General features: G+C 55.3%; 1 protein-coding gene across 1 annotated transcript; it reads left to right on the top strand.

Moving 5' to 3' along the window:
• Positions 1-3320: 3320 nt before the first annotated feature.
• DNAJB5 (DnaJ heat shock protein family (Hsp40) member B5) lies at positions 3321-13980 on the top strand. Its single transcript, XM_062513225.1, has 4 exons — positions 3321-3388; positions 6358-6602; positions 8806-9404; positions 13514-13980. Exons 1-4 carry the CDS (start codon positions 3321-3323, stop codon positions 13745-13747), a joined length of 1146 nt encoding a protein of 381 aa, XP_062369209.1. The 3' UTR covers positions 13748-13980.
• Positions 13981-14489: the final 509 nt, after the last annotated feature.

Genomic DNA, 14489 nt, shown 5'->3' with positions numbered 1-14489 from the left:
TGCGCCGCGGGGTGACGAGGGGGTGTCACTGTGGGACTGGGCGGGGGTCGGTCCCCCCCACCCCGGGGGTGACAGGGTGCCCCTTGGGACCGGCGGGGTCTTGTCCAGTGCCTGGAGGGGACAGAATGTCACTGTGGGGTGAGGGCAGTGCCCCCGTCTCGGCATTAAGCAGGTGTCGCTGTGGGGTCTGACCCCCTGCCCGAGGGGTGACAGGGTGTCGCTGTGGGGCGTCGCCTCTCTGCGCCCTGCGTTGACGAGTTGTTGCCGTGAAGTTGGGGGCTCCTCAGTCCCCCTGCACTGTGGGGTGGTCGAATATCATTATGGGGCTGGGCAGGGTCCGTCCCTCTGCCCCGACGGATGGGAGGCTGAGGTGGACAGTCCCTCTGCCTGAAGGAGTGACAGGGTGTTACTGTGGGACTGGAGGCGATTGGCCCCTCTGCCCATGAGGTGACAGCATGTCCCTATAGGGCTGGGAAGGGGTGCTTGCCCCTCTGCACCCATGGGGTGACAGTGTGTCCTGATGTGGGGGCTTAAACCTCTGTTTTTGAAATGGCAGAGTGTCCCCGAGGGCTGGCAGGATCTGCCTCTCTGCCCCCAGGGGTGACAGGTTTTTGCTGTGGGTCTGGGAGCTTAACCCCTTTGCCCCGTCATCTATGAGGAACACAGGGTGGCCACCCTGTCCTGTCACCGTGGGGTGACATGAAGTCTCTATGGAGGTGAAGGTGGGGGGAGGAAGGAGTTGGCATCTCTGGCTCTTGTGGGGTGTCAAGGTTTCTTGGTGGGGCTGTGAGTCAGGGTTAACTGGACTGCCCTGTCTGGTGATTTTGTGTCCCTGTGGGTCTGAAGAGTGTATCAGGAAGGGGTTAATCCCCCCCTGCCCCATAACAGAGATAGTGCATCCAAGTGGGGCAGGGAGAGAGAGGGTAACATGCCCTGCCATGGGGCTGCAGTACAGCCCTGTGGTACTGGAGAGGGTGGTGAGGTTTGGGTTAATCCCTCTGTCCTGTTTTACTTTGGAGGCAATAATGTGCTGTGTTTGAGCTGTGTATTGTGGCCTGGAAGGGGTCAACACCCCTCCAGCACCGAACTGGGTACCTGTGTATCCCAGTGGGGCTGAACTGGCTGGTGAGAAAGTTGGTAACCTCCCACCCAGGTGACAGTAAGAGGGTTAGAGGGACCAGCATGGAAGGGGTTAACCCCTGTCCCTAGTCGAGGTGACAGTGTCTCCTGGGAGGGCTGACCAGGAGGAAGGAGTTAACTGACTTTCCTCTTGAGGCAGACAATGGGTCCCAGTGGGGCTGGATCATGGCAAGGGGTCACCCCAGATCCGTGTGGGTCTGTGCACTGGGGCACAACGCATGAGTGAACCTCCATGTGCTTGACAGTCTCTAAAAAGGATAGTGCCTCTGGGCTTGGGAAGGGAATAAGCCCCATCCCTATGAAATTCTTAGCCCCACAGTGGGGCTGGGCAGGGGACATGGGGTGGCGATCTGCAGTGAGGGGGTTTAACCCCTTCCCCATGCCATTGTGAGTATCCTACTAATTCTGGAAACCTAGTACCCTAGGGTACTAGGTACCCTAGTACCCTAGTACCCTACACGGGGAGGCAGCATGGGGGGCTTGACCCTATCTCCTCACAACTGTGAGCAGCTGGAAAGAGAGGAACCTACTTGGGAAGACACTGAGGGGCTTGACCCCATCTCCACTCAAGAGCCAGCACCAGATAGGTCTGGAAAATGGGGGACCCTGTCGGGGGGGATGGCAGGTGGTACTCGACACCATCCCCACGCAGGATGGCTTATTCGTGGCTTATTCGTGGCTGTGGAGATACGGGACCCTCTCTGGGGAAATTCTGAGCGGGGGTCCTGCTCCGTGCCCACGCAGGAGGCAGCCGCCGGCGGGGCTGGCAGCGGGGGCTGTGCTGGCAAAGGCAGCGAGGGGAGGGTTAACCCCGTCCCCACGCAGGTGCCGGCACCCCAGTGGGGCTGTCGGTGGGGAGGGGGAGGCGGGCGGTGCGTGTGGGGGCTCGGGGAGGGGATGATTCATTGCGGGTAGTCATGACATTGCTGCCTGGTTGCCTGCGGCTGCCATCCAGCACGGGCACGGGTGGCTCTGCCTGCCCCGGCGCGACAAGATCCCCAGCAGCTCCCTGACTGAACCCGGGATACGCTACCATGCCGGCCATCCTGCTTTTCTGGAGCCGCGCCGAGAGGTATGCGCTGCCTCGGCACCCGCGCCTCGCCGAACCTGCCCGGCTCGGAGCCCGGCGGGACTCCAGCCCCTGGGGACACAGCGGGATGGGGGCTGTCGCTCGCCCGGCTGTTTCGCTTGCCGCGGGTGGGATGCAGGAGCTACCTGGTGATATCCCTAGTACAGCTGCCTAGTTTTGGTGTAGAGTTTCTGGAGAGGATGCTCTCCCGTGCCCTGCAAGTGAGGTGACAGACGAGGGGACGCGGTGGCATTAGCTTTCTTTGACGTGTCTGAAGGTGACTTCCCAGAAGTAGGTTTTGCGCTGTGGGCTCAGGGGACGCACCGTCCCCGTCCAGCTGCCCTGCCACCACGGGGAGCCCCGGACACCGGACGGGAGTGCAGCACTCAGATCCCTTCTGCCAGGGGACCAGTGCCAGCGTCCGGTGAGGGGGACACAGGGACCCCCATGCATCCGAATGGGAAAAGCTGGGGAGGTGCACATTGGTTAACGTGACTTTTTTCCATATCAACGCCGCCCTACTTTTCTCCCTACCCGATTCGCCTGGCGGGTGCTCAGCCCTGGGCGTCAGCAGAGTCGTTTCTGGGGACACCGGGGGGCTCCTGGCTGTGCTCCCTGCGTTCCTTGGAGGGGGCTGCGTGGGGGACTTGACGGTGCCAGGCAGCTGGGTGCCTTGCGACAGCGGAGAAGAGGAATGCTGACGGATTAAGCAGAAGTGTCTTAATCTGTCGGTTTAACAAGAAAGCGTCAAGAAACCAATTAAAAGGAAAATTACGGCACGGCGAGTGGCTCCATTGAAGGGTCTCTCTGTGCGTGGCTGGGAAGCACACAAAGGACGGCAGCTCCCCGGCGGCACCGCGTCGACCGGAGGAGCCCTTTCGGAGCCATCCTGGGAGTGAGGTCAGAGCCAACCACGGCTGCCGGGCTGGCGAAGAGCTGCCCTTCGGGTGTGCCGGAGGAGGTGGAGGGGGGTATTCACCAGCAGAGCATCCCTTGGCGGCGCCGGCATCCCCGGCACGAGCCAGCACCTTTCGCCCCGCCATCCTCCTCCCGCCCTGCAGTGCCTCCCGGCCGGGCACATAACACCTGCCGCCGCCTGCGGACAGCCGCGATGTTTAAAATAAAACTAGAGCCTTTAAAAATGACAGCTTGGACTATGAATGTGTTCGTAAAGTTTCGGTAAGTGGGTTTCCGCCTCTCGACCTTGTGTCCTCGTTAAACCATCAGCGCCTGTCCCTGGCATCCCACGGTGACCTTGCACCTCGAGATGGAACAAAAAAAAAAACCTTGTGCCGTTGCCAGGATGGGTTTGTTCCCTTAGATGACTGCCGAGCGGGAGAGATTATGTCAAACGATCGCTATTCAGCTGGTGCGCTCGCCCAGTGGTTGCTCCGGCTGATGTCATGTGCGGGGCTGGAACAAAGATTTATTCTTTATTTTATTTTTTTTTTCTTTTGGTGGTTGCAAGAGGAGGATGGAGGCTGGGCTGGCTTGGCAGGGCGCAGGAATGCTTGTGGTTTTCACCAAGGCAGGGTGGCCGTCGCTTCTCTGGGGGCTTCTGATTTGCAAGGGCGATACAGGAATGCCTTTGCCTGCGTGAAACCCCCCCAGTGCTCCCGAGGGGGTTAAATGAGAAGTCAGGAGAGGATGACTGAGCAGAAGGGGGAGAGGATCGGTGGCAAAGCGCAGCTGATCCCAGAGAGGTGGGAGGGAAGGAGGGAGGCTCTGCGGGGACAGAGTCGTGTTTTACCACCATTGTGCATGTGAGCTGAGTATCGGGAGTGTGCCTTAACCCACCGGATCACCCGCCAGCACCTGGTCCTCTCTGGCATGGTAAACCGCAGCACCGGGATACATTTTGGTACAGAAATTCCCTTCCCCGTGCCCAGCTAGCGGAAGGGGTCCTCAGTCAAGTCAGAGGTTCTCATCAGGCATCCCCACCCTGCAAAGACCTCTCAGTGGGCAAGTCCAGATATCTTGTGGGGAGCTTGCCAGTATGGGATGTGTTTCCATAAGAAGTGCTGTGGGGTTTTGGCCAGGTGAGGGTGTCCCAGTGGTGCTTGTCAGGCTGGGCTGTGTGGGGTCAGAGCCAGACACTGTGGTCCCTGGGCAGCAACAGTTGAAGGTTTGTCAGCTCTGTGTTGCTGGAGCGAGGGTGTGATGGTGTTGTCTTTAGCACTGGTTGGTTTGCTCTCACTGTGGGAGGGTGAAATTGTCATCCCAGTACTGGTCTCAGGGAACCTTTGCCCTCCACTGGAGGCTGCTGTGGAGAAGCAGGGTGTTGGAGGTAGGGAGAATGGACCGGATAGCTCTTGGTTCTCCTGCCTGTTGCTCACTCCAGGGTTTCCTGTATCCTCCCTGCCACTTAGGAAGGGCACATGGGGAGGTGGATGTGGGCTGGGGCTGGGGGCAAAGCATCCCCCAGCACCTGCATGGGATGGGTGCTGCTGGCATCTCTGCACGCAGGAGCTGGTATAGAAATGTGCTGGCATCTGGGAGCTGCCCCAGGAGATGCTGTCAGATGCTCTTTATGCCCCCAGGGACCTCCTCCCACTTCTGTGCTGCCTGAGCTGCTATAGTGTTTGCAGATGCCCCCATCCCCCCTGTGTCCTTCAGGGGTGCCTTAGCCCCCCTCCCCATCTACAGCAAAGCTTCTCCTCCATGGCTAGAGCAAAAAAGAGCAAAAGTTGGTGGTTTGGATGGAGGTGGCCAAATATGGGGCCAGTTTCTAAGCTCCTGTAGGTGGTCATTGCCCAAGGCAAGTGTTGTATGCTTGGTGTGGCTCCCAGATGCTTAGAGTAGCACACAGCCATGGGTCCTAGGGGAGCACAACCACCCTTGATGGAGCTGTGGTGGTTTGAAGGTCCCTCTGTGATCTCCAATGGGAGCTCATGGATAGAGTAAGGATGGGGAAAACATCTGGTAGCTTGTATGATGGTGAAGAAAAGGGACAAGGCTCAGATCCCATGCCACAATCTGTCTGCTGGAGTGGCACAGTGGGTTGAGGCAGCTCAGGAGTGTTTGGAGCAAGGATGGGGTGAAACTTGGATTGTAGCAGGAAGCAGGATGTGAGAAGTGGGGGTGCAGGTCTGCTAGGACAGCACCTGGGAGAAGAAAGGTCAGCCCTGAGTGTGAGGGGCTAGGCCAGACCCTGAGGTTCAGGGTGTCAAGTGTTTGCTGTCAGATAATCCGAAGTCGAGGAGCAGTGGGAAACATCCAAGGAGAGGCATGGGACTTGTTAACTTTTGCTTGGAGAAGCAGCCTTGCCATTTCCCCTGGCTGCTCCCTGGGTGGCTGTGACTCCAGCAGTGACTGGGGGATGAATTACGGCCACTGGGTTTTCCATGCCTTAGTATAGGCATGGGCATGGCCTCAGACCCCGCGTGATGGAGCGAGTGAGCCCTGAGTTCCTGGCTTACTGCAAGATCCAGTTGGAGGCTCTCAGGGAGTGCAAGTCAGGCTAGAAAGTGTTGGTTTTTTTTTAAACAGAAAAAAGAAAAAAGCCCTCCCACCATCACAAGATGTTTCTGTCTAACGGCTCCGTTCTCTCTCTGCTAAATACAAATTATGGCTCTGACAGCCGGAGGCGCTTATCTCCAGCTGAATGCCAATTGCTTTCAGGAACAAAATGTTTGAAGTTCCTTTAAGGTGAAGGCACAGTGTGGTCCCTGCCACTGCTTTCAGCCTCCAAAACCTGCTGTCATCACCCCAACTTGGGTCTCAGGTCCGCAGCTGGGAGAGGACCAGGCAAGGGGGTGGACACAGGCCGGCAGCTACATTTGGACATAGCTCAGCCCTCCTGGCTCAGCCAGGGGGGACGGACAGGGACGTGGTCCTGGCCTGACGTTAGCAGTGTCGTGGCCCCTATAATAGCGCTGTGCCCTGACTTGAGCTCTCTCTCCTTGTCAGCCTCAGAGATGAGTCTGTCCATCCCAGCCTTGGGGCTCAGCGGGATAAAACCAGAGCTGGGATACATTCTGGCACTGGGGCTCTGACCTCTGTTGGGAAGCGTGGACTTGAGCTGGCTCTGGTGCTGCTGGCCCGTGGGACACAGGGAGCATCGGCTCCGTGATAAGTGTGTGCCAGTCCTGTCCCCAACTGCCCCTGTGTGATACTCACCTTACGAAGAGCTGTCTCTCTCCTTTCAGGAATAAGTACTCGGCTCCCGGCAGCGTCGCCGTCATGGGGAAGGACTATTACAAGATTTTGGGCATCCAGAGCGGTGCCAATGAAGATGAAATCAAGAAAGCCTATCGGAAAATGGCCCTGAAATATCACCCCGACAAAAATAAAGACCCCAATGCTGAGGAGAAGTTCAAGGAGATTGCAGAGGCTTATGATGTCCTGAGTGACCCCAAGAAACGAGCCGTGTACGACCAGTATGGGGAGGAAGGTAAGGGGATATGCACTGCCCACTGGGAGGCAGGGATGTGGGGTCCAAATCAGTTTTAGAGGTGGGGGAGGGTTTTCACAGAGAGATGTTTCAGTGTTTCATGCCTGCTCCTGAAATGGGACTGGTTGCCAAAGAATCCGAGAGAGTGAAGGCTCCACAGGTGTCAGAAATCACCTCTCATCCCACTCCTCCCCAGGCTGCTTTACTTTTCCAGCTATTTGCCACCTTGCTTCCTGGGGTGGCTGGGCTCTCCCTGCCCTCTGCCCCAAAACTGTGGGTGCCAGCTGAGAAATGGAAGGAGCTCACCTCCTGGGTTATACCTGGGGTAATTTGTTAGCAGTTCTTTAAATGACCTAAATAACACACCAAAGATGTACTGCTCCTGCCCACATTCCCCCTGCACTTGGGCACTGGTCCCACTGTCCTCCTTGGTACAGGCTGACCTACAAGATTCAAAGCTTTTCCCAATTTAAGTAATAGACCCTTGTTTTGAAACCAAGCGGCTGCTGTTGTCTGGTGGTTGGCATGGAGGAGGAGGAGGAGAGGCCTCTCCAAGGCAGGCGGCCTTATTAGTCGATGATGGAAGAGTGCAACTCCATTCGAGGAGAGTGCCGAATAGCATCTGCATTAATCAGCCCAGGACTTGGGTACTTAAAAGAGCAGAAGGTCTGGCAAGAGCAGGCTGCTGGGTGGAAGAGGCAGCTCCTCTCTTGGGCAGGTGCATCCCCTCACAAGCCACCGGCAGAATTAAGCAGCAGTGGGTTAATTGTTGACCTGTTAGTTATGTCAGGGCTATGATGGATGCACCGGGTACAGTGATTTGCTGCCCTGTAAAATGAGAAGAGACTCTCTCAAGTGGGAAATCAGCTTTTCCCAGGAGGCCTCAATGAAATCGGACGCCTCTCAGGCTGGCGTCATGGGATTAAAGGTGAAACCTCCTGGCTGTACAGTCTATTAGGAATGGGGCTCACTGGAGATTTGGCAAAATCCCTGTTGCCTGCAGGCATCTAAAATAAGAGTGAATTAAGGAAGAGGGTAAGAGGTCCCTCGCTGCCCCATTAAGTTCCCCCATGTCCCATCAGTGTTGAACCTCTCATGCTATGACCTTCCCCATACCTTTCATTTCCCATTTTTTCTGGGCAATGAAAATCAGCATTTTGAGGAGTTTCAGGGTCCCACATGCTGTGTTCATAAGGTGAAGAAGGAAACCCACCCAGAATACTGACTTCAGCACTCAGAAGAGACCCCTTAAACTTGCCCTGCTGTGGAAGGGGCATGGGGGGTTGGGACAAAGGACAGCCTGTCAGAAATAGTCCTTCACTGTCACTGGTGTGCCCTGAAAATAGTCCCTGAGCTAGGCTTGGATTAACCCTTCCCAACCCTCCTGGTCAAAAATAGCCTTGCAGAGTATATGTGACCTCTTTGGGGGGCACTTGTCATGTGCATTGACTCCCTGGGACTTGGGATGAGTTGCAGTGACATCAGGCTCAGCCTGAGACATGGCAGGGGAGTTTCCCATTGGAAAGGTTGCCAAATGATCCAGACCTGGAGTTTATCTGGCATTTTATACAGCAAGTGTGCAGGGACCTGCATGCTGACCTGGATGTCTGCTCACCTTCACCTGTCCATAGAATCACGGAGGGTGGAGAAGATCTCTAAGACAATTTAATGAAGCACTGCCATGTTCACCACTGAGCCATGTCCCTAAGTGCCACATCCACACACCTTTTTTAACGCTTCCAAGAATGGTGACTCCATCACTTCCCTGGGCAGCCTGTTCCAATGCCTCACCAAATCTTCTGTGAAGAAATTTTTCCTAATATCCAGGCTCAGAGACAAGGCTATTGGGAGGAGGAAGGAGCCTGCTCACAGGGAAAAATGGATATGGGCTGATCAGGGTATGTTTTAAATTAAAATTAGGTGAATTGAATGGAGAGAATCAAAAAGGTCCTTCAGTAGGGATAAAGGGAGCAAAACCTGAATGGATTCTGAGCTTGCAGAGTGTAGGGCTAGGACTGTGTGTCAAGGATGGAGATGGTACCTTCACGGTGGTTGTGCTAGAGGGGTGATCTGCACAGTCAGGGGAGAGTGGAAGAGCTCCCTGGAGGTGGCAGAGGCCATTCTCTCACTTGGGCAGTGCAGTCCTTGCAGGGCATTCCCCCACAGGCAGCATTCATGTCTCCTCGTCCCCCTTCTCTTCCAGGTCTCAAAACTGGAGGTGGCTCTTCAGGTGGCTCAGGGAACACCTTCCACTACACCTTCCATGGAGACCCTCATGCCACCTTTGCGTCCTTCTTTGGAGGCTCCAACCCTTTTGACATCTTCTTCGCCAGCAGCCGGTCCCGGATGTTCAATGGCTTTGACCAGGAAGACATGGATATGGATGATGACGACGACCCTTTCAGTGCCTTTGGCCGGTTTGGCTTCAATGGCATTAATGGGGTTCACCGGCGGCACCAGGAGTCCCTGCACACGCGGAGGAAGGTCCAGGACCCACCTGTCATCCATGAGCTCAAGGTGTCCCTGGAAGAGATCTACCACGGATCCACCAAGAGGATGAAGATCACTCGCAGAAGGCTCAACGCTGATGGCAGGACCATGCGGACTGAGGACAAGATCCTAAACATTGTCATCAAACGGGGTTGGAAGGAGGGAACCAAAATCACCTTCCCCAAAGAAGGGGATGCCACTCCAGACAACATCCCTGCAGACATCGTCTTCATCCTCAAGGACAAGCCTCACTCGCACTTCAAGAGAGACGGGACAAACGTGATCTACACGGCAAACATCAGTCTTAAAGAGGTGGGTACAGGTGATAAATCCCATGGGATGTGAGGTAGCACTCATTCATGGCATTTGGGCCAAGATAGGAGTTAGTCCTTCTTCTGCTTTGGCTGGGAAACACCAGGTAGGTCACAAAAAAGGAGGCCTACTTGGTCTTGGCTTTGGAGGTGCTTGTCTTCCATACTGGGTGTGAGACACCAATGCTGCAGTCCCTGCTGAACACACCTCACTTCTTGAGCCAATTCAGGTGGTATTTACCCATTTTCTCCCTCCATATGTCTTGTTTTTCTATTTTATTATAGGGTATTTGCATATGTAATGAAGGCCACATCCTCTGTAGGAACAAGGAAAAATCCAGGTTGGGTGGCATCAGCCTGATTCCTGCTTTTCTTGTAGATGAGCCCACTGTGGCTTAGTTACTGCCTAGGGTTGCACCACGTGCCTCTTCCATGGGAAGAGTGCAGGATCACGTGGAGGAAAGTGATCCCTTGTCCCCCCTGAGCAGTGCTTTAGCTGTATTTTGATTCTGGCTTTCCCAGATAAGCAGCCAAATAAATTAAATACCCAGGCAATAAGTAAAACTCAGTACTTCCAGGCTGCCAGTCCTGGAGGTCACAACGGGGTTGGATGAATGCATCAGATCATCCAGCAATCTGCGCGAAGGTGGGAAAGGAAAGGGGAGATTACTTCAGTACAAGATGTGCTGTTCACCACTGCTGCTGTAAAACTACCTTTTAATAAATCCCAGCTGGCAGCTGCATTTAACATTGACATTTTTGGCAGCTGCCATTTGCTGTTCCTTTCAGACGGTAGACGCTGTCTGTCTTCTTAATGAGCTGATTTTTTTTTCCTTCCTGAAGGCAGATTTATGTTCTCAAAAGCATTTAATAGAAATAAGCTCAATGGGCCAGACCTGAGGCAGGAAAACGTGATCTTTTGAAGTGTGCCAGGGAGTCAGGAGAGCTCTACGATAGCTCTGCATCCCAGCTTGGACTGTGACCGGGTGTACTGAGGGCAAAATGCACGTGGGCAAGACATAGCTGGGCACTCTTGAAGCAAACTCAGCTCCATTTAACTTGCAGACTCTGGAGCAGAGTTTCCCTCACAGTGCAAAGTACAGAGGTTTATTCCCGCAGTAGCTGGTTCTCCTGGCTGATCCAGAAATACTTGGAAAAGACTGCCTTATTTATGGAGCTGTGCATGCCATATCTCAGATATTTCCCTCTCTTCATTCCTCTTATCTGTAAAGTTAACCCTGACCTGGCTGTGCTAGTGACCAGACCGTGTTAGACCAAATATGTGCACTGGTCAGGCTGGAAGGACTCTTGCCTGGAGTTGACTTTTAAGCAGCAACTGGAGAAACAGGCTCCAGCTCTGTGTACTGTTGCACTACAAGTGTTGGACACTTGTGAACTTCATGAGCAAGGCCTTCATGCTGGTTGTGGGTTTGCACAATGCAGACACAAAACAGAAAATTGATGGTCCAGGCAAATTCCTTATCTCTTTCAGCTGGAATTTCTGGTCTCTGACCTCCCCCAGCACAAGCCCAACATGCTGGGCATCCTCATGGAGCTGCTGGTCTGGCTGTCATCCCCAGCCTGCTGCTTGCCAGGGCAGTGTGATACTCTGCTGCATTTGTCTTCCAGGAAAAGAAGTTCCTTAAGTGCTCTGGAGCACAAGCAGATGCTGGGAGCTCTCCAGTTCTGTATGCTACCACCTCAGTATGTGACAGAGCACAATTTCTCCATCTCCTCAGCCTCTGGCTGTAGCCTTAGGTCTTTCCTTGTACCTTCTGCCTTGCAAGGCTGCCTTTTCTAGCCCAAGTTTTGGTCTCTGCCACTGCCATGAGAGAATGTAGTGCCATCAGGAAAGCTGGCAGGTGATGGGTGCTGGAGGGCCCTCCCAGCCCTCAAATACTGGCCCTGCTGCGTGCTTGGCCAGGGCAGTACAGGCTTTTTGGCCACCTGTCTGCTGCAGAATCACGGATGTAGGAGTGCTTTTCCGGGGATTCGTTGTCTTCCTTCCTAAAATCAGAGGCATGTGCCAGAGCGTGGAGCCGCAGGGGGAGGAGACACACAGCTCTACCAGCAGCTGCCTCTGCCGGGAAGCAGCGCTGCCGGCAGGGCGTCCTGCCCTCCTGGCTGCTGTCTAACGCCTGCCCTCAGCACCATCCCTACTTTGCATCCTTTACCTGGCGTAACCTTCCTCGAAGCATCCACGCCTCGGCTCATCCCGGCTGGGACGCGGCCGATGGCGATGCCCGCCCTGGCGGCTTCGCTGTGAGTGGAGGAGGACCCACCGGTGACCTAGATAAAGCTCTGCTCGCACAGCACAGTGCTCAAACACAGGGTGATTTCATCCCCAGGGATAAACCAAGCCTCTTTCTAGGATGCAGGGTAGCTCCCATGGTTGCTGGTGTTACTTCAGCAACCGCTTTCCCAAATGCCAGCAAAGTTGAGCAAGAAGAATGAAAAACAGGGACATACGGTGGAGGAGCGATCGCCTCGGATTCTTGCATCTTGGCTCTGGGAAGGAAACATTAAGATCCTGTCTGCCTTCGCTGTTACCGCCCGCTTCTGCTCACATCTCTGCCTGCTTTCCCCATCCTTGTGTTTGCACAGGGAGTTCTTGTTCTCCTTTCTGTTTTGTGGCTGGAGGTGTCCTTTCTTGGCATGCTGCACTGGGCACCAGCGAGCAGGAGGGCTTTGGCATCCTTGACTGAATGCACAGCACAAACCCCTTGATGTTGGAAAGATAAAGATTGTCCTTTGTTTTATTCCCAACCTGCTGGAGATCAGCCAAGCACCTGCTGCTCACACAGAGCTGGTGATGGCATTCTCCTGCAGGCTGAAGACTTCATCCCTGGACGACACCCTGTCCAGGAGGAGGCCTGTGCTGATGAGCCATGCAAAGGAGACAGGACCTTTTTCCCTGTTCTCCACTCAGCAGAGACCCCGAACCAGCTGTGGCACAGATCACACTGCAAACCCTCTGGTTCAAAGCCTTGGTTCAGCTGCAGAAGCCCCAGCAATCATCTCAGAGACAGTGGCCAGCATGAGATGTTTCTCTTGGTGCCTGTGGCTGCTCTGCCTTTGGAGGCTTTTTGTGGGAAGGGGAATGCAGAACATTCACCCACCTACTCCAGAAACTGCAATTCCATCCTTCTCCGCTCCTTTTGCAGGGAGTTTTGGGAGGGCTGGGACCACAGGACCCAGTGCAGAGGGACAAACCTGTGCCAGCCCCCATATGGAAGCTCAAGGCTATAGCTCAGCAACCCCCCAGCCCCCACCCCCTTCCAGAAGCATCGTTCTGCAGTCCTCTCACTCAGCCCTTGCAGAAAGCCTGGAGACGTTCCTGCCCACATGTACGACAGAGCTGTCTGAGTTATTTAAGGACACAAGGATTTTCTTGCTGCATTCCTGCATCACGTGGCTTACCAATGCAGGCCGGTGTGCGGCTGCTGCTGGGAGCTGGGGTACAGCAGGGTGGCACCCCCACACCACCTCCTGACTGTGCAGTGGGGTAGGAGATGGCAACCAGCCACCCCCAGCTCCCAGGGAAGCTCAGTGCCACAGCCATGCCATTGTCCCATCCTGGCATAGCCTTATGGGGGCTGTCTGTGATGGGGATGGGACGTGGGACATGGGCTGTGCTATAGATAACCCCAGCACCAGGCAGAGCTGCCGTGCTCTGGAGGGTGACAGCTGATGGGCTGTGGCAGCATCCCAGGATCTCAGCTGGATTTTCGGCTGCCCGAGGCTGGGCAACGACGCTGGAAAGGGGCTAAATTTAGCCTGTGCTGTTGCTGTGGGTGGCTGGGTGCTTGCTGGTGGTGCCTTCTGGGCAGCCCAGGGGGTAGGGAAGGGAGTTCTTCCCCTGCATGAAAGCTGGGGAACCCCTCTCCTGCAGGGCTCCTGCAGCCCAGTTCACAGTGGTTGGATCAGGCTGGTGCCAGCAGAGAGCTGTGTTCGCACTGCTGAGCTTCACCCAATGCTCTTGGGAAGCATCCAGAGGGAGCTGGGGGGTTCAACAGGGGGAGCAGCCAGTGGGGGGGACAGGGTGTGGCTGTCGGGATGCTTTGGGGTGTCAGCTGCATCTCATGGCCTGTTCCCTCTTGCTCCCTTCAGGCCTTGTGCGGCTGCACAGTGAACATTCCCACCATCGATGGACGGGTGATCCCACTTCCCTGCAACGACATCATCAAGCCAGGGACAGTGAAGAGACTACGTGGGGAGGGGCTGCCCTTCCCCAAGGCCCCCAGCCAGCGAGGAGACTTGATCGTGGAGTTCAAAATCCGCTTCCCAGACAGAATAGCTCCCCAGACAAGACAGATCCTCAAGCAGCACCTCCCATGCTCCTAGAGCCCAGGGACTCTCCTCCAAAGCAGCAATACTCCAAACGCATGTGCCACAGTACCTGGCCTGCACAGAGCCAAGGTGCCACAGCACTTTTAAATGCAAAAAAAAAAAAAAAAAAAAACAAACCAACCCCTCACACTACATTTTTCCCCCAAAAACCCCATTCGACCCACCCCCTATCCATCCATCTTGGCCAGTTTTTTACTCCAGCAACAGGGAGACTCCTGTCTACCACAGCTCTCCCAGCTGCCAAATCTTTTCTTTCTCCCTAGAGGTCCATTTTTTTTGCCTCGCACAAGCGAGAGCCATGGGCCGTTTGCCTGGGGAGGTGTGTCGTGTTGTGGGTTTTTTATGTCACCTGCTTTTCAGGCCACTCTTCCCACAAGAAGCTGGACTTGCTGGGGTCCGGCGCTGTGTAAATAGGACTCCGCAGGATCTGGCTTCCCCGCTGCTGGTTTTTCTCTTCCCCTCTTTGATACTTGCTGCTGTTTGGGGTCCCGGGTGTACCGTGGTGCCAATCACTCCTGCCCGCGGTGGCCCTCCCAGTAGCCGGACAATTTCTCACCTGGGGCCACGGTACCAAGTCCAGCCGTGGTCCACTGTCCTGTGCCAAGCCTACACCGAGCCTCGGCTGTGCCAAACAACGGAGCACGTGGGGATGGTCCATCCAGCCTCCTGCCCCTGCCCGGGGATGTCCCCAGTGCCCCTGGGCAGCACTTGCCTGCACCTGCTGCCCACAGGGCCC

This window comes from Cinclus cinclus, chromosome Z (assembly GCF_963662255.1).
Source record: "Cinclus cinclus chromosome Z, bCinCin1.1, whole genome shotgun sequence".
NCBI lineage: Eukaryota > Metazoa > Chordata > Aves > Passeriformes > Cinclidae > Cinclus > Cinclus cinclus.
Note: the sequence above shows the minus strand (reverse complement) of the source record. Positions and strands in the feature narration are given on the sequence as shown.